The sequence below is a fragment of the Pipistrellus kuhlii genome, unplaced genomic scaffold (genome assembly GCF_014108245.1).
Source record: "Pipistrellus kuhlii isolate mPipKuh1 unplaced genomic scaffold, mPipKuh1.p scaffold_m20_p_2, whole genome shotgun sequence".
In the NCBI taxonomy this organism is placed as follows: domain Eukaryota; kingdom Metazoa; phylum Chordata; class Mammalia; order Chiroptera; family Vespertilionidae; genus Pipistrellus; species Pipistrellus kuhlii.
This window is the reverse complement of record NW_023425515.1, coordinates 176,425,716-176,451,756: the sequence shown is the minus strand read 5'-3', so window position 1 is coordinate 176,451,756 and position 26,041 is coordinate 176,425,716. Positions and strand designations below refer to the sequence as shown.

Here is a 26,041-nt window from a genome sequence, read left to right as displayed (position 1 = left end):
TGTCTTTTTTTCACGTTTACTACATCACAGTACTTTTCAGTATCTGACCCCAGCTTAGAGAACTAGAAAACTAATTTATAGAATTAATGCTTGGGTAGCAATAGAGAAACTTTACTGATTTAAGATTTTAGCAAATATATAACCTGTTTGTACCTCTAAATTTTAAGGACATAAAATATGTCAGAAGAAAGGCTTGATGTACGATGAATTTTTGTATTTGAAAACACAAAACCTACTACTATTCTTCCTATTGTTTTCTGAATTTAACCAAGAATTAGGTTCTCTTCTCTCAGCCTGCCTGGGTTTTTCCTCTTTGAATAAATCGCTTGTGATCTGTAGAGGTTTAGACAAGGTTTTCCTCGACTAACACAAGTGCTTCCATACAGGAAGAACTCCGTGGAAACCGCTGCCAGTGGACAATCATGTCCCATGCACTTACACAGTGATTGTGGACACGCCTAAGCCCCTCCCACTTTCCTAAACCAAATTCCCCAGATCCTCGAAATCCAGCCCTTCTGCCCTCGGGAGGCGCCTTTCCCAACGTAAAAGACAGTTTTAAATTCCAGCTCCCGCTGAGGGATGATCCGCAGCCCGCTGCCGGGGAAGCTGGGCGCCCCGGTGCCTCCGGAGGGTGCGCGGGGCGTGGGCGAGGGCAGGGGGAGTGGGCGCCGCCGCGGGTTGGCGCCTGGAATCGGTGCGTTGCCCCTTTAATTGTGTCCTGAGCCCTCGGGCGTTTCTGCCCAGCGCCCACGTCAGCAAATGCCTTTTGTCTCCCTCCCGGTGGGGCTCACGTTTTAAGGGCGCCAAGGAGCGGCTTCGGAGGGGCCTTTCCCCGAGGAGGACCGGGACCTCCCAGCCCGCGCAGGCCCGCGGGGCGCCGGCCCGGTAAGCGGCGGCGGGCGGCGGGCGCGGACGGCGGCGGGCGGGGCGTCGGGGCTGCGGGACCGGCTGGCGGGCATCGCACGGGCGGCGGCGCGGGCGGCGGCGCTGCGGGCTCCGACCCCCCGGGCGGCGGCGGGGCCGGGGCGCGGTGCCCGGAGCGGTCGGAGCGCGGGGCCCAGACCTCCCGCCGGGCGGCGGCGGCGGCGCAGCGGCGGGCGGGCGCCATTTGCAGCCCCGGGCGCTGGGCGGCGGCGGCTGCGGGGGCTGGGATGGCCACAAAGGCGGCGCGGGCGGCCCGGGCGATGGCCGCGGGGAGAGGCGGGCGGCGCCGGGGCGCACCGGCTCCCGCACCCGCGCCCGCCCTGCGCCCGGGAGGGGCTGCGGACAATGGCCGCGCCGTCGCCGCCCGCGCCCGCCGCCCCGGGAGCGCAGGGTCCGCCTCGCCCCGGGCGTTGGCAGCGCGGCCGTGGCGGGAAGGCGCGGAGCCTCCTGGCGGCGGGCCGGCGCCGGGCGTGTCTGGGGCCGTCGAGCGCCGCGGGCTCCAGAGGTTCGGGGCCGCCGGGTGCCGGGCGGGCGGCCCGCCTGACGGGGCGGCTGGAGCCGGGCTTCCCCGAGCGCCAGCGCTCGCCTCCCGGGAAGGCGGCCCGCGGGGCGGCAGCCCGGTTCTCCCGGCCTCCCCCGGCCCTCGGTTTCTGTCAGGCGGCGGCCGGCCCCGCGGCGCCTCACGCATCCTGAGTTCGGTCACTGCTTCTTGCGGCGCCGCACACAGCACCTTCCGCTGCCACTTCTGTGAGCGAGCGGCTCAGCCTCGTCCCCTTAGCCACCTCCTTCAGAAAGCGGGGTTTTAAAAAACGAGATAACATTGATATGTGGCGCTGTAATAGTTGACGTTTATGTGTCAAGTTGTGTTTGGAAGCGGCAGATGGTTACTTTTTAAGAAACATTTCTATTCGCTGAACTTTAGTGAGACGCGGAGCCTCACCCTAAGCCGGGAGGGGACCGGCGGACGGCAGCCCCGCGGCGCCCTGTCCTCCCGCTCCTGCTCTTTCCCCCAACAGCACTGCCCCCCAGGCTTCTGGAGAGGCCGACAGACACAGCGCTCTCCCGGCCTGAAAAACCGTACCTGCCCCAAACCGGTTTGGCTCGATGGATAGAGCGTCTGCTTGGGGACTGAAAGGTCCCGGGTTCGATTCCGGTCAAGGGCATGTACGTTGGCTGCGGGCTCATCCCCGGTAGGGGGTGTGCAGGAGGCAGCTGGTCGATGTTTCTAGCTCTCTATCCCTCTCCCTTCCTCTGTAAAAAAAATCAATAAAAATATATTAAAAAATAAAAATAACTGGGGGAGGGGCACCCAGGGGAGGGGTACAAATTGAAAAAATAAATAAATAAAAATGAAAACCGTGCCTGATCCTTATCAGAAACAAAGTTCAAAATCCTCCGCGGAAGAACCAATGGCTAGATTTCCCCTCCAGTCCAGTCTCAGAGCCTCCGTTATGGGTGGGTTGTGGGACCTCAAGAGCCCTTCACTGAGTACAAGGAATCTCCTGTCATTATTCCTGGGAAACTAACTGCTGGGCCTCCCCTGTGGTCAGTGGGGAGTGAGACTCCAACCTGCCACCCCGCCCACCCTGATGGGCGCCTGTGGGTTAGGCCGTGTCACTAAGAGGCACCATGAGCTCTGGGCTCCTTCTCAGTTATGTCACCTTCAGGCGCCGGGAAAGAGGGCACTCTGTCAGCTCTCACATCACCAGCCCTTCTGATGATAATGATTTGGGGCTGGAAAAGAAACTTTGTAAGATATTTTATATCATTTAAATTGTGTTTTCAAGATGCAGAATTTCTCTCTAATAGGCTTCATCTTTTCAGTGACACACTTTTATGTGTAGAATGAAATATTTTTAAATATATATATTTTATTGATTTTTAACAGAGAGGAAGAGTGAGAGATAGAGAGCTAGAAACGTCGATGAGAGAGAAACATCGACCAGCTGCCTCTTGCACACCCCCTACCGGGGCTGTGCCCGCAACAATGTACATGCCCTTGACCGGAATCGAACCTGGGACCCCCTAGTCCGCAGACCGACGCTCTACCACTGAGCCAAACTGGTCTCGGCATGCCCCTGATACTATTATATTCACCAGTTTATTCTGTACATCAGATTTTTAGTTCACTTGATTTTTAGATTCACTTGTTGATATATATGTATTCCTTGTTCATAATTTTTATCTTTAACTTTTTTTTCTTCTTAAAGAATACCTTTCAGCATTTCATATAATACTGGTTTGGTGTTGATGAACTCCTTTAGCTTTTTCTTATCTGTGAAACTCTTTATCTGCCCTTCAAATCTGAATGATAGCTTTGCTGGGTAGAGTAATCTTAGTTGTTGGTTCTTGCTATTCATCACTTTGAATATTTCTTGCCACTCCCATCTGGCCTGCATAGTTTCTGAGAAATCAACTGACAATTGTATGGGTGCTTCCTTGTAGGTAATTAACTGTTTTTCTCTTGCTGCTTTTAATATTCTCTATCTTTTGCTCTTTGCATTTTAATTATGATGTGTCTTAGTGTGGTCCTCTTTGGATTCCTTTTGTTTGGGGTTCTCTGTGCTTCTTGGACTTGTACTGGTAGGGGGGAGTTTTCTGTTATTATTTCTTCAAATAAGTTTTCAGTATCTTGCTCTCTCTCTTCTTCTGGCACCCCCATTATTCTGATGTTGGTACTTTTGAAGTTGTCCCAGAGGCTTCTTACACTATCTTAAATTTTTAGTTTCTTTTTTCTTTTTAGCTTTTCCAGTTGAGTGTTTTTTGCTTCTTTGTATTTCAAATATTTGACTTGGTTCTTGGGGTGTTGGATCTCTATATAATATTTTTTTTATTTCAGTCAGTGTATGTTTAATTTCTAATTGGTCCTTTTTCATATACTTGAGGGTCTTGCTAAATTTATCAGTCTTTTCTCGGAAATTCTTGAAAAACCTTATAAACGTGGTTTGAACTCTATCTCCAGTCATTTGTTTTCCTCCATTTCTTTCGTTTGTGATCTGTTTCTTTGTCTCCACATTTTCATTGCTTCCCTGAGTTGGTAGGGTAGCTTTGTGTGCTAGGTGTCCTACATGGCCCAGTGACTCGGTCTCCCCAGTTACCTGAGGTGGACACTCTTGGTGCACCCCTTTGTGGGATGTGTGTACAGTCTTGTTGTAGTTAAGTCTTGATTGTTGTTGGTATCACTGGGAGGAATTGACCTCCAGACCAATTGGCTGTGAGGATCAGCTGTGTCTATGCTGGGAGAACTTCTGTGCTGGAGACAGCCTTATGGGACAAGACTTGCAAAATTGCAAAAGCCTCTGTGCTCAGCTTAGATGGAGTGGGGTGGAGTCTCAGGGCTGAGCAGACATTCTTGGCTTCCCGTCAGCCCTGCCCTATGAGGCCCTTGGGTCTCAGCGTCCCTTGGTAATTGCTGCAAGCACCTCTAAGAGTAAGCCGCCCTCGAGTTTCGCCTGCTGCCAGACAGCCAGTTTCTCCCCCAATGAATTTGGATTCCAAGATTCTCGCCCAGAATTGGAGTTCAGCATAGTGGGGAGCTTCCGTTACCCACTCACTAGAGAAAGCCAGCGGTGGACTCAGCAGTCCTCTCTTCACACACTCGCATGCGCACCTCCAGATCTCTGCCTTTTGCAGTTCCCTGAGTTTCCGCCTGACAGTCCAGATTCCTCCTGTATAAGCCTGGGTCCCCAGGGTCTCACCCAGACCTGGGGTTCAGTGCAGTTGGGAGCTTTTGTCTCCTTCCCACTAGAGAAAGCCAGCCAGGCACTCAGCTGCCTGCGTGCGCGTCTCCATACTTCAGCCTTTTGCAGCTCCTCTGATTCTCCGTGTGCTTTCCTCTTTCCTTCTAGTTGTAGAATTTCCACTCAACCAGCTTTCCCGTGGTTCTGGATGATGTTCGTTTTGTATTTTAGTTGTAGTTTTGAAATTGTTGTGTGAGGCAGCAGTTTAGGTGTTTACCTGTGCCATCATCTTGGTATTTCCCCATACTCTCACTTCTTTTGGAATTAACTTAATTGTATCTATGAAATTTTCCCAACTATGGTTTTGATTCTCTCTCTTTTTTTTTTCTTGAAATATGTTCTTATTAATTTCAGAGAGAGAAAGGGAGAGATATAGAAACATCAATGATGTCAAGACCAGTTTGGCTCAGTGGATAGAGCTTTGGCCTATGGACCGAAAAGTCCTGGGTTCGATTCCGGTCAAGGGCATGTACCTTGGTTGCGGGCACATCCCCAGTAGGGGGTATGCAAGAGGCAGCTGTTTCTCTCTCATCGACGTTTCTAACTCTCTATCCCTCTTAATTCCTCTCTGTAAAATCAATAAAATATATTAAAAAAAAAAAAAAAGAAAAAGAAAAAGAAACATCAATGATGAGACTCATCCATCCCCTGCCTCCTGTATGCCCTCCACTGGGGATCAAGCACAAAACCCTTGCATGTGCCCTGACTGGGAATCAAACCCTAACCTCCTGGTTCATGGGTTGACACTTAACCATTGAGCCACACAGGCCAGGCAGGGTTCCTCCCTCCCAGTTAAAAAATACATATTTTTTATTGATTTTAGAGAAGAAGAGAGAGATAGAAACATCAATGATGAGAGTGAATAATTGATCGGCTGCCTCCTATATGCCCCCCTACTGGGGATTGAGCCTACAACCCAGGCATGTGCCCTGACCAGGAATCCTGGTTCATAGATGGACCCTCAAGCACTGAGCCGCACCTGCTGGGCCCCATTTTTAATTTTTTGAGGTAACTCCATATGGCTTTCCCCAGTGTCTGCACCAGTCTGCATTCTCACCAACAGTACACGAGGGTTCACCCTTGCCAACACTTGTTTATTTATTGATGAAAGCCATTCTGAGAGGTGTGAGGTGATCTCTCCTTGTGGTTTTGATTTGTATTTCCTTGGTGCTTAGTGATGCTGAGCATCTTTTCCTGTGTCTATTGGCCATTTGTATTTTCTCTTTGCAGAAGTGTCTCTTCTAGTCCTTTGCCCATTTTTGAATTGTCTTGTTTGATTTTCTGGCGCTGAATTTTATACGTTCTTTGTAAATTTTGGATATTAATCCCTTATCATATGTGTCATTGGCAAATACTGTCTGTTCTCCCATTCAGTGGGTTACTTTTTCATTTTGTTGATGGTTTCCTTTGCTGTGCAAAAAACTTTTTAGTTTGATGTGTCAAAAATTTTTTTATAGCCGAAACCAGTTTGGCTCAGTGGATAGAGCGTCAGCCTGCAGACTGAAAGGTCCCAGGTCCGATTCCGGTCAAGGGCGTGCACTGTGGTTGCGGACACATCCCCGGTAGGGGGGGTGCAGGAGGCAGCTGATCAGTGTTTCTAACTCTCTATTCGTCTCTCTTTCTCTCTGTAAAAAAATCAAAATATATTTAAAAATTTTTTAAAATATATTTTATTGAATTTTTACAGAGAGGAAGAGAGAGGGATAGAGAGTTAGAAACATCAATGAGAGAGAAGCATCGATCAGCTGCCTCTTGCACACCCCCTATTGGGGTTGTGCCTGCAACCAAGGTACATGCCCTTGACCGGAATCAAACCCGGGACCTTTTGGTCCACAGGCCAACGCTCTATCCACTGAGCCAAACCGGTTTTGGCTAAAAAAAATTTTTTTATAAACCTCTAGGTCAGCAGTGTTTTTGAATGGTTTAAGTTACCTACTCCTCAATAGTGGGTAGTTGATGCATATGTTTTCTTCTTTTTTAAAAAATATCTTTTCATTGATTTCTAAAGAGAGTGGAAAGAAGAGGGATAGAGAGATAGAAATATCTATTAGAGAGAAACATCATCGATCAGCTACCTCCTGCTTGCCCCCACTGGGGATTGAGCTCACAATCTGGGCACATGCCGGACTGGGAAGTTAATCGGTGACTCTTTAAAAAAAATTAAAAAAAAATTTATTTTAGAGAGGAGGGGAGAGTATGATACAAACATCAATGATGAGAGAGAATCATTGCTAGGCTGCCTCCTGCATGCCCCCTACTGGGGATCGCATCTGCAACCCAGGCATGTGTCCTGACCTCCTGGTTCATAGGTCGATGCTCAACCACTGACAGTCAAAATTATTTTGGTTTTAATTCTTAGCTTAATTGATTAGTTTAAAAAGCATCAAATTCATTTTCCCACTGCCTATGGACATAAGCCTTAACACTCTATATTAACAAAATTAATGGCCAATGAAAATAGTGGGATAGATTTTGTTGGTGGTGGTAATTAAAAAGGGTTGGAATATAGTAGAAACTGAAATTTTTTATAGTAAGACTTGTTGCAGCTGCTGCTAAAAATTGTGGTATATTATATGTCCTAGCCGGTTTGGCTCAGTGGCTAGAATGTTGGTCTGCAGATTAAAGGGTCCCTGGGTTCAATTCGGATCAAAGGCATATGCTCCGGTTGTAGGCTCCATCCCCAGAAGGGGGTGTGCAGGAGGCAGTCGATCAATGGTTCTCTCTCATCATTGACTTTCTATTTCTCTCTCTCTCTCCCTTCCTCTCTGAAATCAATAAAAATATATATTTTTAAAAACACGCTTTAACTCTTTTAAGAAATTGTGGTATACTGGTGGAATCTGGCAAATCAGATTAAGAGTTATAAAAGATTTGGGTGACTGCAGTGGGCTTTCTGAACATATGTAGTAGGATTCTTTCCCCCACGTCTCTCTTAACCTTACAGTTTTTAAGTAATGTTGAATTTCTCAAGTTAAGTCTTGAATGCTATTCTGTTTGTCCTTTTTGCAAACCACATGTATGCCACTTGTAGGAAAAGGATAATAGGACATATGTTGCTGCCTTGGTGTCTCATCTGCTGGCCTGTCTTTGTTTTTGTTTTTTAAAATATGTTTTATTGATTTTATTTTACAGAGAGGAAGGGAGAGAGATAGAGAGTTAGAAATATTAATGAGAGAGAAACATCGATCAACTGCCTCCTGCACATGCCCTTGACTGGAATCGAACTTGGGACCATTCAGTCTGCAGGTCGACACTCTATCTACTGAGCTAAAGTAGTCATGGCTGGCCTGTTTTTGTTTTTGTTTTTGTTTTTTCTACTGAGAGGAAGAGAGAGGGATAGAGAGTTAGAAACATCGATGAGCGAGAATCATCGATCAACTGCCTCTTGCACACCTCCCACTGGGGACGTGCCCGCAACCAAGGTACATGACCTTGACCGGAATCAAACCCGGGACCTTTCAGTCCACAGGCCGACACTCTATCCACTGAGCCAAACCGGTTTCTGCTGGCCTGTTTTTGACTAGCTGTTGTCTTAAAATTTATTTTATTGTCAAAGTTAAAAAGTATGTTTGCTTTCAATTTACCATAATATATTTTTAATATTAGAAATCTCTTCTTACAGATTTAAATATTAAGGTTCAGGTAATAAGTTATTTATTTATACATTTCCACTCACTGATCATCTGTGCCAGATTATCTGTTTTTACATGCAAAAAATGAAAACTGATTAAATGCTCACATGTAATTTATTTAAATAAATATTTATTATGTACCCTAGCAGATGTTTATGTTTTTTATTACAAAAATACATTATAAATAATTATTTTCTCTCTACAGGGTAATCCTTCCTTCACACACACTGTGTTTGACTTGGAACCTTCCCATTTTTACTCTGCTCAGTTGACGTAGCAGGGTTTTAGAGCAGCATTTGTAAATTTCCAGGTATGAAAAATTTTGATATTATACCTAACTTAAATGCATAGATTAAAAAGTATAACTTTGCAATGGTAGGTTTTATATATCCGAATGGGGATTCATTGCTTGAAAATTCACTGTATAAAACATTCTTGGCTAGTTCTCCCCGTACACCTATTCCTAAAATTTTAATTCATTGCCTCTGTTGTGTCTTCTGTTCCCTCTTAATCAGAGACTCATATTACACAGGGCCAGAGATTATCTATATCAATCCCCTCAATTTACAGAGAAGGAAGTTAAGCCTAGAAAGGTAAACTTACTTCTCATGACATATAGCTACCGTATTTTTCGGACCATAAGACGTACTTTTTCCCCCCCAGGAGTGGGGGGGAAAAGTCCCTGCGTCTTATGGTCCAAATATAGCCTATACATATACTTTAAAAAAAAAGTTTTTTTACTTGCCCGGCTCTGTGTGGTCTCTGTGTGCTTGCCCGGCTCTAAAATGGTTCTAAATGCTGCTGTTTACTTTACAGGGTTGATTACATGTGTTTATGACTGTGATGTTGGGTTTTAATGCACATAAAATATTTTAGGACACTATTTGTTTCTTAATTTCCCTTAATTTTTCTTAATTTCCCTTCTCTAAAAACTGGTGCGTCTTATGGTCCGGAGCGTCTTATGGTCCGAAAAATACGGTAATTCCGTGATAGAATTGTTGTCAGCACTCTGATCTCCCAGCACCCCTTTACACCTCTCCCCCGCCCCCCAGCACCACAGCAGGAGAGTTCGGTAGTTGCCAGCTGCAACTTTGGAGTCACTGTCCGGGTTAATACCCTTTTCTGTAAAATGGGGATAGTCACCCACTTAATAGTTTGTGTGGGGACTCCAGGAGACAGTGCATATCCTTCTATGATTGCCTGTGGCCCTTTCCTCTTTCCTCGCATTGACCCTTCACTGCTTCTTGAGACTCCCCGCCTTGGGCAAGGTGTTAGCGTTCTGATTCTCCCTGCAGCGCCATCAGCAACACTGGCTCTTCCCCATCCTGCTCTCAGTCACGGGCAAGCCACCAGGTTCCCATCTCAGCCGCGTTCCCTCTGAGCCCCTTCGCCTCTATTTGTGGACATCTCCTACGTCTCTGTCTTCAAGCCTGGCTTCTCCTCTGGACTGCAGATCAGCCTGTTCGGGCCATCTTTACCTGATTTCTCACTCTCCTCAAACACAATGTACTTACAACCAAGGTCATTGCCTCTTAACCCGTGTTCCCCTCCTGACTTTCTGATTTCTGGTAGTGATACAACTGAAGACTTCGGCTTTAAAAACCACTGTGTCTCTCTAGCCTTCCACAGCCAGTCAGCCATGAGGACCTATAGGTTTATTTCCCATTCAAGTCTTCCGCAGCGTTCCCTTCCTTTCCATCCCTGCTGCCACAGTCAGTTCTGGATCTGCCAAGGAAGTGCCACTTCTATCAGAGACGGAAAGTCCTCAGGGTGGGAAGGCGACTGCAGTCCAGAATCACCCCAGCCCTGCAGCCACCACCCCAGCAGCCAGCAGCTGCTGCATTTCCACTGCCCGAAGCAGGACATTTCTTTTCCTTTTCCTATTAGGTCTAGTAATAATTAATGTCGTTTTCTAATACTTTTTAAAATCGAATTTATTTAAACAATACAACAAAATTTAATCAACAATATAGTTGCCGTTGTTTTCTACTACTTGTGCCCAACGCTCAGGAAGCATTTTAATCCCTCTGTTGTAAAATTCTTGTGATTTTGATGCAAAAAATTCGGTCAGTGCATTTTTGAGGCATTCTTCATTATTTTTTTTTTTTAAATATATTTTTATTGATTTCTTACAGAGAGGAAGGGAGAGAGATAGAGAGCCAGAAACATCGATGAGAGAGAGTCATCGATCAGCTGCCTGCACACCCCCTACCGGGGTTGTGCCCGCAACCAAGGCACATGCCCTTGACCGGAATCGAACCCGGGACCCTTCAGTCCCCAAGCCGACGCTCTATCCACTGAGCCAAACCGGTTTCGGCAGGCATTCTTCATTATTAAATTTTTTTCCAAGAAGAAAGTTTTGCAAAGAACGAAACAAATGATAATCGGAAGGGGCATTATCAGGAGAATATGCAGGTTGAGGGAGAACTTCCCATTCCAACTGGCGCAGTTTTTCAGCAGTGATTCTTGCAGTATGCGGTCGTGCGTTATCGTGGTGAAGAATTACGCCCTTCCGATTAATCAGCGCGGGTTCTTTTTCTCTTAAAGCTTGGGCTAACCTTTCCAATTGGGCACTATACACTGCACTTGTAATGGTTTGGTTAGATGGTAAAAGTTCATAATGAAGAATTTCTTTAAAATTCCACCAAACACACAACATCACTTTGTTCGCATGCAAGTCAGGTTTTGGCGTGGGCTGCGGAGCCTCATTTTTGTCCAACCATTGAGGCCGCCTTTTCAAATTAACATACAGCACCCATTTTTCATCTCCGGTAACAATTTGCTCTAAAAACGGCAAACGGTTTTGACGAGAGAGGAGCGAACTGCAAATTGTGACTCTTTGATTACGGTTGTTGTCGGTCAACTCATGAGGAACCCATTTTCCAAACTTTTGGACTTTGCCAAGTGCACGCAATTGATTGGAAATTGTTTTTTGTGAACAATTTAAAGTTGTCGCAAGCTCTTGTTGGGTAATTTGAGGATTTTGCACCAAAAGAGCTTGAAGAGCTTCTTGATCAAAATTGGACACACGGCCTCGACCACTCTTGTCATCTAACGAAAAATTTCCCTTGCGAAATTTCTCAAACCAACGCTGGCATTTTCTGGCGCTAACTGCATCTTGACCAAGAGCACTACAGATGTTTTTTGCAGCCTCACTTGCTTTTCTTCCTAATTGGAACTCGTAAAGCATGCAGTGCTGAATATGCTCTTCATCCGCCATCTTCTTAGCCCTAGTTTTGCAACAAAAACCAAACCAAACACAAACTTTTTCAAGCAAAACTTGTTAATTGCACTTCACACGTTCTGTAGATACCACGTGTTTGAAGGTTATGTCAATACAAGTCAACGCCAAGCAAGATTTTAAATGAATGTTTAAAAACGACATTAATTATTACTAGACCCGATATTTTCTATCAGTTCCTTCTGTTGATAGACTCTCACAGGAAGCCAGCTGCAAGGAAGGGAGCCTGGGAAATACTGTTTGCAGAATTCCATCAGTAGTGAGTAGAGTAGAGCATGAAGGATGTAGAACTGAGAGACAACAGGCAAATGACCAACATGGTCCACCATTTTGGCTACTTGGCATCCATACACCGCTCTTCCCATATTTAAAATTCTAAACAAGTTGACCAGTTTGCCCTACAGTATGCAGCTTTCCTTCACACAAAGACTCATGCTCTTCCCACAATGGGTGATATTAATTCTTCTTTTAGGTCAGTCACAATCTAACTTAATGGGACCGTGTACTGTTTCCCTGGTGCAGGCATTCCCGTCTTGGGAGCTCCTAGTAAGACCTCAGCAGGGAGAGGAAGCAGAAATTCTGTAAGTGGGTTATTAATGGTCAAAGTGGAAGGAGGAACCACCACTTTTTCTTTTTTTTAATTTTTTCTAGAAGGAAAGTAGTATCTTATCACGATGGCATTTAGAAGCACCAGTGGTACATTAGTAACACTTGATCCATTTGGATAGCACCTCAGTCTCTCACGATATCACCTGCCAGAGGGGGCCAGGATGGGATTTTCAGTTGGTGATTCCACCATTTTATCAGGCAAGCTGCTTCTGGGTGATGGGCTACGTGGCAGGCTTCCTGGTGAACAGGGAATGAGCCAGCCGGCATCCGCAGCACAGGTCTTCCTGACCACCTGGCTTCTGAGAGCTCCTCAGCAGCAGGTACCCTTCATTCAGCGTTCGCACAAGACACTGAAACCTCTTACCCTGTGCCCACTCCAACAGGGATATCCATCTACCCTTTCTTCCTGTGCCTCTCAGCGACTGATGCTTCTCTATGGTTCTTTCCAAATCCTTGAGCATTTGATCAACTGGTTAGGCCTTGTCCATGAATCAGGATAAGATCCATACCTGTGTCTATCTCTTCGTCCATGCCAAGAGGACAACCAGATGCCCAATGGGGATATTTCCCTTCCCATTGCCTTTCAGGGACATTCCTGGCTGGAGCCATGATGTTTCAGCCATCCACTTCCAGCTGGAGCCAGCATGTTGTGCAGAACCTCTACATGAGGCCTTAGCGCTTTCTTCCTCAGTCAGCCAGTGGTAGGGAACTCACCATGGGCCATATGTGTGATTGAGGAAGGCAGCAATGAACTGGGAGTACTAGTAGGTGTGTGGGAGCTGTGCCAGCTGCCCACAGACTTATGTGTGGGTTCAGGACCTGTCCAGTCTAATCTTGTACAAAACACTTCCTCTGGATGATGGAGGGCTGCTGCACATGCCCAGATGTATAACTTGGTACATTGGTAACACTCATGTTAGGCAACTCAGGCATGGCCACGTGGTGTTCCCTGGTCAGCAGCAAGCTCTGAGAGAGCCTGGTAGCATTTGAAAAGCTCTTTTTCCAAAGGGCGATAGCTGGAGGGGTGCGATGATTAATTTTTTGTGACAATTCAGCTGGCCTTCAGTGTGTAGGGGAGCTGGAATTCCAAATCAAGCCACCTGGCTCTATTGTTGATGCTTATAACTATAAGCTTGTCTATATCATCTTTTATCTCTTTGACTATTTAAACATTTTTCTTTTTTAATTGATTTCAAAGAGGAAGGGAGGGGGGAGAGAGAGAGAGGGAGGAAGATAGAGAGAGAGAGAGAGAGAGAGAGAGAGAGAGAGAGAGAGACACATCAATGATGAGAGAGAATCACTGATCGGCTGCCTCATGCACACCCCATACTGGGGATCAAACTTGCAGCCCGGGCATCCGGGAATCAAACCATGACCTCCTGGTTCATAGGTCTATGCTCAACCACTGAGCCACCCTGGTCAGGCATCTTTGACCATTTTTAACACACAGTGTAGTCTGAAACCTATATTCTCTATGTCTTGGAGATTGGATTCTTTAAGAAGGAAGTGGTTTTCATGGAAGAAAGGTAGGGGTTTCTGATTGTAATTTTAGTTGAATCATCTTATGTGTGAGTTGACTCAGCAAAGTGATTTTGTGTTTGTTCACCACACGTGTCTTCTCTCTTCAGAATGGAGATCTCCTCCCATCAGTCTCAGCTCTTGCAACAGCTAAATGAGCAGCGCCGGCAGGACGTGTTTTGTGATTGCAGTATTCTCGTGGAAGGGAAGGTCTTCAAAGCTCATCGAAATGTGTTATTTGCTAGTAGTGGCTACTTTAAAATGCTTCTTTCTCAGAACTCAAAGGAGACAAGCCAGCCGACCACAGCTACGTTTCAGGCTTTCTCCCCTGACACTTTTACAGTCATCCTAGACTTTGTCTACTCCGGCAAACTCTCTCTGACCGGCCAGAATGTCATCGAAGTGATGTCGGCTGCTAGCTTCCTTCAGATGACCGATGTCATCAGTGTATGTAAGACCTTCATTAAATCCTCATTAGACATTAGTGAGAAAGAAAAAGATCGCTATTTCAGTCTCTCGGATAGAGATGCCCATTCTAATGGTGTAGAACGTTCCTCTTTTTATAGCGGTGGCTGGCCAGAAGGAAGCAGTTCTCCGCCTTCTCACCTAAGCCCAGATCAAGGAACAGGTGTGATAAGCGGGAAACCTTGGAGTAAGTATAATTACCACCCAGCTTCCCAAAGGAATCCTCAGCAACCCTTGGCCAAGCATGAACCAAGGAAAGATCCCATTAAAAAGCCCAGACATCTGAGATTGTCCCAGCCTTCTGAAATTGCTCATTATAAGTCAAGCAAGCCAGAAGCACGAACATCTGATTCGCCCAGCCACGTTTCCCAATCTGAAGAGCAAGCACAGCTTGATGCTGAAATGGACTCTCCTGCTGTTGGTTATCCATACGGTCAAGGCTCTGATGTCACATCAAGAAGTTTTCCAGGTACCCAAAAAGAGACTCTGTCCCCTCACTCAGGTTCCAGTTCTATAAAAATCAAGCCTATCTCAACATACTCTTTTTAGGTGTTATAGGCAATTGAACTAAGTGAATTTTAAAATACATATATTTTTATTGATCTCAGAGAAGAAGGGAGAGCTAGAAACATCGATAATGCAAGAGAACCATTGATTGGCTGCCTCCTGCATGCCCCTACTGGGGAATCACTGAGCCACGCTGGCCGGGCTACTCCTAACTTCTCTTTGTTATTTTTAAACAAATCCCAGACATCATATGTTTTAATCTGTAAATATTTCAGAATGTAATCCTAAAATATAGACTAAAAAAACCCTACACTCCGGTACCTAAACAAAATTATTATACCTAAACAAAATTAACAAATTCTTAATATCACTAACTAGCCTGTCAATATTCACATTTCCCTTGTTATACAGATTTTAAAAAAAAAAATTTCGGTTGTAGATAACATGCTTTTAAATAAAAGCAACTTGGTTGATTTTTACTAATCACATTTTCTTGTATGATTCCAACAGGAAAATGCATGATACTATATTATCATATTGCAGAGCTTACTGAAAATCCTGCTGAGTTCTAACCATTGACCAAAGCAAGCAAATAGCATTGAAATATAGGAAATCTTTTATTTTTAAAACAGCAATAGAGTCCCCTTGGCCAGGTTGGTTAGAACATTATCCTGATATGCTAAGGTTGGGGGTTTGATCTGAGGTCAGGGCACAAACAAGAATCAGCCAATGAATACATAAATAATGGAACAAGCCGGTGTTTTACTTTCTCTCTCAAATCAATAAATTAAAATAAATAAATAAATAAAACAGCCATAAAATCATGCTTTTTTTTTTTTTTTTTTTTTAAATCCTCCCCCGAGTATATTTTTACATTGATTTTTAGAGAGTGGAAGAGCGAGGGAAAGACAGAAATATTGATGTGAGAGAAACATATCAATTGGTTGTTCCTACACGTGCCCTGACCAGAGCCCCCTGCCAGGAAGGAGCCTGCAACCCAACTAAAGTATAATGTGCCCTTGACCAGAATCAAACCCTGGGTTCTTTGGTCTGCAGATGACACTTTACCCACTGAGCCGAACTGGCTGGGTCAAGCCATGCTTGCTTTATTTGTGCTCTGCCCTTTTATAATTCTAGGTTATTTAAATCTAACTTCAGTAAAGAACAGTTGAATTAATAGCTATTAAGTTGAGGTTTGCTTCTGGTCACAACTAATATGTTGAATACATGATATTTAAAATAAAAAATTAGCCTGGCCAGCATGGCTCAGTGGTTGAGCATCGAACTATGACCCAGGAGATCACATTTCGATTCCAAGTCAAGGCTCAATCCCCAGTATGGGACGTGCAGGATGCAGCTGATAAATGATTCTTTCTCTCTCTTCATTCATGTTTCTATCTCTCTCTTCTTCTCTGAAATCAATAAAAACGTATTTTCTTTTTTAAAAGGGAGAAGATAGAGAACAGTTTCATAACCACCGTATCACTCGTGCTGCCTTTAAATAAAACCACAAAACTGCCGAGACCGGTTTGGCTCAATGGATAGAGCGTTGGCTTGGGGACTGAAGGGTCCCGGGTACGATTCCGGTCAAGGGCATGTACCTTGGTTTCGGGCATATTTCCAGTAGGGGGTGTGCAAGAGGCAGCTGATCGATGACTCTCTCTCTCATCGATGTTTCTAACTCTCTATCTCTCTCCCTTCTCTGTACAAAATCAATAAAATATATTTAAAAAAACAAAACAAAACAAAAAAACACACAAAACTGCCCTCGCCAGTTTGACTCAGTGGATAGAGCGTTGGACTGAGGGGACCCTGGTTTGATTCCAGTTAAGAACACATGCCTGGGTTGTAGGCTCGACTCCCAATAGAGTGTGTACAGGAGGAAGCCGATCAATGATTAGTGATTCTCATCATTGATGTTTCTATCTCTCCCTTCCTCTCTGAAATCAATAAAAATATATTTTAAAAATAAACAAAAACATCCCTGGGTGAGGATTCAAAAATAATAATAATAGCCCTGGCCGGTATGGCTCAGTGGACAGAGTCGGCCTGTGGACTAAAGGGGCCCCGGTTTGATTCCAGGCAAGGACACGTACCTCGGTTGCAGGCTCCATCTCTGGCCTTGATCAGGCTATATGGGAGGCACGCAATCGATGTGTCTCCCTGCAGTGTTTCTCTCTGTCTCTCCCCTTCCTTTCACTCTCTCTGAAAATCAATGGAAAAATATCCTTGGATAAGGATTAATAATAATAATAATAAAATAAGAGAGCTTTGTGGTACATTCCAGAATTTAAGATTAATAATAATAATACTACTAATAATAAAATAAAGGAGCTTTGTGGTACATTCCAGAATTTAAAACAAAGATCATGAAAGTTTTTCAACTTTATTTTATTATTATTATTTTTTAATAAATCTTTATTCAGATTATTACAATTGTACACTCAATAGCTATTGACTCTATGACATTTAATTAGAAGGTAAGTGTGACAGACTAAATTTGCCAGACTGTAAATATATCAAATGCTGAATACTGAAGTTACAGTTCTGTGCTTGTTACATCAACAATCAAGTCTTCATTTCTTTCCCTTTCTACCTTTTCAAGATTGGATTCACCAAGTCTTTCTGGCTATTTTTGTGTGATTAGAATTGTTACTATGAACTTTCCAATCATTTAATCGCACTGTCTCCTGACAGATGATTTGCTCGGGATGAGATTCAAGTGCCCGTACTGCACACACGTGGTGAAGCGGAAAGCCGACCTGAAGCGCCACCTTCGCTGTCACACAGGAGAACGGCCCTACCCATGCCAAGCTTGTGGGAAAAGATTTAGCAGGCTAGACCACCTCAGTAGCCATTTTCGAACAGTATGTATTTGATTTTTCCTTCAAATTTTACTTCTTAAATACATACAATTAGGGTAATCTAATTTATGATGGAAATCTTTTCTCACAACTCTCCCATATTAAACCATTTTCTAACTTAATGTTTTCACTTTGCACATAATGCATAATTCAATTTTTATGTATTTTTTTACTCTTTGAGACCTTGAAGTCAGTGATAGTCTTTTGAATATTCACTTTAATGTATTTAAAATCTAACAGGTTTTTATAGGCTCATCTCTTTGGAGCCAATGTAAGCTGTAAAGATGTTTTAAATGTCTGGGTCGGAATCACTACTTCAGATCTTCAGCATCTACTGGTGACTCTTGAATCCTTATCTGTTAGAATTTCTAGTTTCACTCTCTGCATGACACTCCCTTTCAAGTGTCCCTCTAGTTCCTTCCTCCCTCCCTCCCTCCCTCCCTCCCTCCCTCCCTCCCTCCCTCCCTTCCTTCCTTCCTTCCTTCCTTCCATCTTCCTTTCTTCCTTTCTTCTTATACACATAGTTTTCTATTTTTAAAAAAATGTATTTTTATTGATTTCAGAGAGGAAGGGAGAAGGATAGAAACATCAATGATGAGAGAGAATCATTGATCAGCTGCCTCCTGCATGTCCCCCACTGGGGATTGAGCCCACAATTCAGGCATGTGCCCTTGGCTGGAATTGAACCTGGGACCCTTCAGTCTGCAGGCCGACACTCTATCTACTGTGCCAAATCGGCCAGGGCCCCTCTAGTTCCTTTGTAGTATCCTCAGGGAAGGCAGCAAGGTGGGCAGTAGAACCACTCCCAGTCAAGGACTGGGTTGTCAGAGTCAGAAAAATCTTAGGGAATTTGCTGGTCAGTGCTCTCGTGGTTTAATACTATAGTAACATTGGAACATTGCTCTGCTGATCATCTTGCAATAAGATTTTTTTCCCCAAAATCTGTTCTATTACTTGTACTTAAATTCCATTGATAAGAGATCCTTTTAATTTTAAAGGACACTGGGTCCCTTAAAGTAATTTCTTCATGCATTGCTTTATAATTATTTATTCAACAAATATAACAGCACCTCCTTCGTGTCAGACCCTTTTCTAAATGCTAGATATACCGCAGTGAGCAAAATAGACAAAATGCCTGCCTTTATTAATCTCATGAAGCTAACAGTACATGGCATATATTAAGTGTTTGCAATTATTATTATTCTGAAAAGGTGTCCTGTAATACCTCAGATATAAAAATACTATTGGATTAATACTATTAGTCATTATTTAGAGAAAACTGGTGTGTAATATTTCAGTGACATCAATTTATCACCAAAATCTTTATCTTTTTCTAATAACTAGAAGCTAATTTTTTAAAATATATTTTATTGATTTTGTACAGAGAGGAAGCGAGAGAGATAGAGAGTTAGAAACATCGATGAGAGAGAGTCATCGATCAGCTGCCTCTTGCACACCCCCCCACTGGGGATATGCCCGCAACCAAGGTACATGCCCTTGACCGGAATCGAACCCGGGACCCTTCAGTCCCCAAGCCGACGCTCTATCCATTGAGCCAAACCGGTCTTGGCTAGAAGCTAATTTTTTTTTTAAAGGTCATTGAGCCGAAACCAGTTTGGCTTAGTGGATAGAGCGTCGTCCTGCGGATTGCAAGGTCCCGGGTTCGATTCCGATCAAGGGCATGTACCTTGGTTGCGGGCACGTCCCCGGTAGGCGATGTGCAGGAGGCGGCTGATCGATGTTTCTCTCTCATTGATGTTTTTAACTGTCTATCCCTCTCTCTTCCTCTCTGTAAAAAAATCAATAAAATATATTTAAAATAAAATAAAGGTCGTTGAGATTTAACCCTTTCTTGAAGTACTTTTTATAAAATTGATTTTAGAGAGTAATGGAGAGGGAGAGAGAGATAAAAACATTAATGATGAGGGAGAATAATTGATTGGCTGACTCCTGCACACCCTCCACTGGGGATTGAACCTGCAACCTGGACAGGTGCCCTTGACCTGAATTGAACCTGGACTTTTCAGTTTGCAGGTTGACACACTAGATGCTAACTTAATAGGCTTTGAATGTCTTAAGTTTATGAACTGGTACCTAGAATATCAAATTGTCCTGCTTTTAAAAAATCCTTTTTTATCACTATCTAAATTTCTACACAGATTCACCAGGCATGCAAACTAATCTGCAGGAAATGCAAACGCCATGTGACTGATTTAACAGGCCAAGTGGTCCAGGAAGGAACCCGGCGCTACAGACTCTGTAACGAGTGCCTTGCTGAGGTTGGCATAGACAGCCTCCCCATTGATCTGGAAGCCGAACAGCATCTTATGTCCCCATCAGATGGCGATAAGGATTCCAGGTGGCACTTGAGTGAAAATGAGAATAAATCATACGTGGAGATTGTAGAGGATGGATCTGCTGATCTGGTCATACAACAAGTTGATGATAGTGAAGAAGAAGAAGAAGAAAAGGAGATAAAGCCTAACATTAGGTAGCTGTAATGGGAACCAACAGAGCTGGCATGTCTGTAATTTACATCCACTTCCTATATCTCCCTCTTCTCCATGGTCAGAGACTGGTTAACGCATTGTCAGACTGACTTAAAGTAATGGCCTACTGTAACTTGCATGCTTTCTGAACAGGCCATGGTCTCCATTCTGAACTGTTTTGCCCTAAAACATGTTGCTGCACTGGAAAGAAAGACTTAGCTTGAGTTGGCATGATCGATGAACAGTTAATCATCTTACTTTTATTACAGAGATGCCTTTTTTCTTTTACTATTGGAAGATCTACTTAGCATACCTTTTTCAACATTGAAATAAAATATTTTATAAACTATTTTTATTGATTTCAGAGAGGAAGGGAGAGGGAGAGAGAGATAGAAATATCAATGATGAGAGAGAATTACTTATCAGCTGCCTACTACAGTTCTCGTTCAACCTTTTCTCCTCATATTGTCCCCTGAAATGGTGATGAATTGAAGTTGCACTTCATCAGTCTGCTGTAGTTATAAAAGAAGCCTATCAGAAAGTATGAAAAAAGGAATTTAATCATCTTCAACATATATTTTGAACCAGTTATTCATATAGTGTTAAGTAATGTCCCTATAGTATCTATTGACATGTTTTTATGTCGTTATTTATATGTAAATTTTATATATAAAATGATTTGAGCAAGTTATCTTAAACACTTTAAGCATTTTTGCATATCCTCTGTATATTTTTCTGAACAAACTTTTCTTATAGGGTATAGTTAATTTTAAACTCTTCCCCTGTGTGACTTATGAAACATTCCAAAATTAGTTAAATTGAAGAAGCATTATTTTACTTTACTTCTAAGACACCACTGCACTCGGACCAGCCTACTTTACTTTACTTCTAAAGATAAAATTTATATACCAGAAGTAAAGAACTGACCTTTGCAAGTTATCACAATAAAGCTTGATATAACTGAATTTTGATAGAGGCTCCATGTATTATAGTGTATTTTTATTTTAATTCTCGCCTGAGGACATGTTTAGAGAGGAAGGAGGTAGGGGGAAGGGAGTGAGTGAGAGAGAAACATCGATGTAAGAGAGAAACATTAATCAGTTGCCTACATGGCCTAACCAGGGATCAAAGCTGTGACCCAGTGCTCAGCCAACTGAGCCACTCCGACTAGTCTATTATACTGCATTTTTAAATACAGTATATAAAATTTTTAAAATACAATATATAAATACATAAGCCCGACATACCTCAAGTTGATACTTTTTGTTATTCCTTATTTAATTAATGATTGTCCTTGATGCCAATTTGTGTGCTAAAATGATCAATTTCTAAAACATTTTTATAAATAGATGAATAACCATTTTGTTTTATGGTACTTAATTCTGAGACTTTTTCAAGATTCCTCTGATGGCAAATTTCTAGTTGCTTCTAGACTAGATAGTGGGCATTGAGTTCATTGTTCTCCCCACGGGACTGTTCCTGAATAGGGAGTCACCCATATCCTAGGGAGGGAGGAACAGTTGTCACTCACCAGATGGTGGTAACAGCTTTCCAAATTATAATCTGATTTTCTAGTCATTGGAGCCAATAGGAAAAATTACTGATTTGAGCTTTATTCATAGACAGGAAGTAGTGCTTGCATGTGTATACTCGAACGCACTTTACGGCCTAAATGCTCTTTAATGCTATTGTCTTCTGCATGCAAACTTCATATACAGCAGCGTGATTGTCAGCAAGGTCTACCGAACACAGTGCCGCCAGCACTTGTACAGCCTTCTCAGAAATAATGCTTTTGCAGTTGTTCATAACAAGCATCAATCCTAACAAAACAGCTGCCAAAGTCACCAAACTACACAGCATATCTGTTCTATCATCTTAGTATCGTAAAAGAACATTCCTGACATGTTTGCAAGTTGTAAATAATATTCCGATTTTATGTCTCGAAGACTTTAGAGACCAATTCTTTTCTAGAGTGAAACTTTCTATTGGTTTCTGAGAAAACTTAAGTTCTTAGGCTTTTAAATGTGGGAAAATGTTACATAATGGTATAATCTGTTAATATAAGTTTTATTTATGCTGATCACTTTTTAAAAATATATACTTTATTGGTTTTTTACAGAGAGGAAGGAAGAGGGACAGAGTTAGAAACATTGCTGAGAGAGAAACATTGATCAACTGCCTCCTACACCCCCCCCCCCCCACTACTGGGGATGTGCCCGCAACCAAGGTATATGCCTTTGACCAGAACTGAACCTGAACCTGATACCCTTCAGTCCACAGGCTAACGCTCTATCCACTGAGCCAAACCAGTCTTGGCGATGACTTTTTTTTTAATATTTGGAAAATAATGGGAATTGGTTAGACCAGTTTGCTCTTGCAGGAATTCTGTTTATCAGCTTCTGAACATCCTAACTCTGTGGTCCTTACGAGTGTCTTGTTGACGGGAGGAAGCTTTGCAAAAATAAAGCACCACTGCAGTCGTGCCTACTGTCTGGAGGAAGCAAAATAGACTAGATCAATGTTTTCAAAGGTTTTTTTTTCACCCAAGGAAACTATTTCTTCTCATGAATTGTTTCATCGAGAAGGCAACATTTAAGGAAGAAACTCTAAAATCAGAGCTGCTCTGGTTAGTCTCCTACATGCCTTTCCCTGGGCACCTTGCTAGAGCTCAGGAGTACAGTATTGAAAACCGTGGAGCTAGATAACTCTGCATTTCTCTTTAGGCTTTAGTTTCACTTTATTACTCCTATTACTCACTGCTCTTATATGCTGGCAGCCAGAGGTTCTCTTATAGCAGCAAATCATCCTTATTATACAGAACTCAATTCATTATTTTATCAAGTCACGCTAAGATATTTTGACATTTCCATTCATAGTATATATATATATATTTTTTGAGTTCTCAAATTAATGCTGTGGAAAATCACTAAAACAGTACAGCATTAAGTAGATGTATTTAACTGGGAAGGGTGATAATAATAGGTACTGGAGGACCAAAATTTAGATTATAAATGGAAAGTTCTGTTATTTTATATTAGAGTGAATCAGTATTACTATTTATCATTTATATAGCATTTTATATTTGCAAAGTATTTAATAATTTTTGTTATTCTTTACATATCTATGAAAGTAGGACAGTTATCTGACATGAAAGGTTAAAGAAGTTAAGGCACAGAAATTAAGCAACCAGTGAAACAGGCAAAAACAGGAACTAGAATGATCCAATTTTTTGAATTCCGGAATATCAGCTTAATTCAGAGATGTGTTTTTCATTACTCTATTTTATAAAATGACTTTATACAAATAGCCAGTTGTTTTAAAGCTGACATCATTGTATGTGGATAAATTCTATACGGAATAAATATTATGTAAATTATGTGACTGTAGCTACAAGAGTCTTTTTAATTTATTTATTGAGAGGTGAAGGGAAGAAATACTTATTTGTTTTTCTACTTATTTATGCATTCACTGGTTAATTCTTGTATGTGCCCTGGTTGGGGATTGAACCCGAAACCTTGGTGTATCGGAACGCTGCTCCAATCATCTGGGGAGGACACTTACAAGAGTTTTAATGATGAAATTCAGGGTATCCCATAAATGATACTGTTTAGCCAGCTTCTTTATATCTTATGTAAAATTATAATTAATATCTTATTTTGATACAGGAGTTTATTCATACAAATGAAGCCACAAATATACTAAGAAAAATGGAAAACTTCATTTTCTAACATGTCCGTCGTCTCCCTACAGAACTTGTATTCATACCAACAAAAAGTCAAATATGTTAATAAGCAATAAACCACAGACAAAGCAAGGGAAGATTCAAAGATGGTACATAAAATAACCAGAAGCCTGTACCTTTTCTGTTTAAGGTGCTTGCTACTTAAACGTTGTGAGTGTAACATGTACTCACTGAGAAATCTTGTGCAGCAATGTATCCATAAACTTAAAATTCTAAGTATTTCACAGAGAGGATCCGGTATAGTAAGTGGGATAAGTCCAAATAGCTTCCAAGAAGTGAGTTTCCAGTTACGTTGCAAAAGGACAAGATCACCGGTGAGAATCTGGGTAGGACAGTAGACAAGTGGTTGCCCCGAGTTTGGAGGGATGGGAGAGATGACTGCTGATAGTGGGCTTCTTTTTAGAAGAAAAAAATGTTCTAAGATGGATTGTGGTGATGGTTATATTATATATACTAAAACCCACCAATTTGTACTTTAAATGGGATAATCATATGGTATGTGAATTATATCCAAGTTTTTTTTTAAAATATATTTTATTGATTTTATACAGAGAGGAAGGGAGAGAGATAGAGAGTTAGAAACATCGATGAGAGAGTCATCGATCAGCTGCCTCTTGCACACCCCCTACTGGGGATATGCCCGCAACCAAGGTACATGCCCTTGACTGGAATCGAACCCGGGACCCTTCAGTCCCCAAGCCGACGCTCTACCCATTGAGCCAAACCGTTCCCGGCTATATCCAAGTTGTTGTAAAAATGAGAAAGAATCTGAGCAAAAATTCAAAGGTAGGAACCAAGGAGTTACATGATCTTTGTGGTGCCTGTGGGTGGGCTGCCCTGGTAGGGATCAGGAGAGGTGATGGGGGCAATGACAAAGGCAGAAACAAAGCTGGCCAATAATTTGTTCATATTTTTTCTCAATCTGATACAGCCCCTGAGTGTTTCATACCATGGGTTACATGGAATCAGGGACAATAAATAGACGGGCAATCGGTTTGGCATAAGGGGATGGGCAGAGCTTTTGAAAGTAGATGCTCAACTTGAATGTTAGAAAGAAAACTTGGTTAACACAGGAGTCTAGGAGTAGAGAAGAGGGAGTAGCTGTTTGCCCTTCTAAATAAAGGGGGACCAAGAATGGCACTGGCCACACCCCCTAAAAGAGCTTTAAAATTAAGGAGAAAAAGGGGGCTGTCGGCATTTATGCTTGCCTCAGTAACAGTAATGAAGACTAGCCCGAGTTGACTGAGCATTTACACATAGGCACTGTCATAAGAGCTTTGTGTGAGTACATTTATTTAACCCTCTCAACCCTGCAAGTACTATTATCACTACTTAAAGTGAGTTTAAGCAACATGCCCAAATTAAGGAAAAGGGGTTAAGGAGTTATTAAAATGGTAGAGCCAGGCCTTGAACCCATGATCTGGCTCGTTTATGCTATTAATCACTACAACCCTAAAATAAAAACATCAGCACATTGGTGTTTAAATTCCAGTTCCAAGTATCAGTCCAAGATGACTCCCTTCCTCTTAATTTACAAGATGATTCTTTTTAAAAATATATATATTTTACTAATTTCTTACAGAGAGGGAGGGAAAAATTAAGAGTCAGAAATACCGATGAGATAGAAACATCGATCAGCTGCCTCCTGCTGTACATGCCCTTGACCGGAATCGAACCTGGGACCCTTGAGTTTGCAGGCTCTATCCACTGAGCCAAACTGATCAGGGCAGGATGATTCTTAATTGCCCTAGGAAAGTTGGGGTTACTTGTATGCCAACTATAGTTTGATAAAATAGTAATTTTAAAGAGTGTATCTGAAAAAAAAGTATGTGGTGTGGGGAGGAACCGAACTTCACATGTAAAGGGTAACATTCATTTTCCTTCTATACAGCATCTTCATTTTGGCATATTTTAAATATATATATATATTTTTTTTAATTGATTTTTTACAGAGAGGAAGGGAGAGAGATAGAGAGCTAGAAACGTCGATGAGAGAAACATCGACCAGTTGCCTCTTGCACACCCCCTCCCGGGGATGTGCCCGCAACCAATGTACATGCCCTTGACCGGAATCGAACCTGGGACCTTTCAGTCTGCAGACCGACGCTCTACCACTGAGCCAAACCGGCTTCGGCCATTTTGGCATATTTTAAAACAAACTAATTTTTGAAGTAGTAATGAATTATTACTATTATACATTAAAATATATAATTTATATAGCAAAATTACACCTCTTTACTGAATCCCATTATCTAGCACTGTGGAAAGAGAAATGACTGTGCTTTTTCTCCTACTCAAGTTTGTAGCCTA

General features: G+C 42.6%; 1 protein-coding gene across 2 annotated transcripts; it reads left to right on the top strand.

Annotated features, from left to right (window-relative positions):
• The first annotated feature begins 564 nt into the window (after nt 1-564).
• Nucleotides 565-20,335, top strand: ZBTB8A (zinc finger and BTB domain containing 8A). 2 transcript variants are annotated; one of them, XM_036446426.2, is made up of 5 exons: nt 565-885; nt 8,502-8,606; nt 13,775-14,598; nt 17,334-17,503; nt 19,660-20,335. In XM_036446426.2, the coding sequence occupies exons 3-5, from the start codon at nt 13,776-13,778 to the stop codon at nt 19,993-19,995; spliced, it is 1,329 nt and encodes a 442-aa protein (XP_036302319.1). In that variant the 5' UTR covers nt 565-885; nt 8,502-8,606; nt 13,775; the 3' UTR covers nt 19,996-20,335. The 2 variants fall into 2 exon arrangements, with proteins under 2 accessions (XP_036302319.1, XP_036302320.1); XM_036446427.2 differs by lacking the exons at nt 565-885; nt 8,502-8,606 and adding an exon at nt 12,102-12,118.
• The last annotated feature ends 5,706 nt before the right edge of the window (nt 20,336-26,041 follow it).

What these genes read in the sequence shown, in the direction of transcription:
- ZBTB8A (XM_036446426.2), top strand. Translation starts at nt 13,776, where the DNA reads ATGGAGATCTCCTCCCATCAGTCTCAGCTCTTGCAACAGCTAAATGAG. An exon ending in CACATCAAGAAGTTTTCCAG is followed by an intron (nt 14,599 to 17,333) that starts GTACCCAAAAAG and finishes GTCTCCTGACAG; the next exon opens with ATGATTTGCTCGGGATGAGA. An exon ending in TCAGTAGCCATTTTCGAACA is followed by an intron (nt 17,504 to 19,659) that starts GTATGTATTTGA and finishes ATTTCTACACAG; the next exon opens with ATTCACCAGGCATGCAAACT.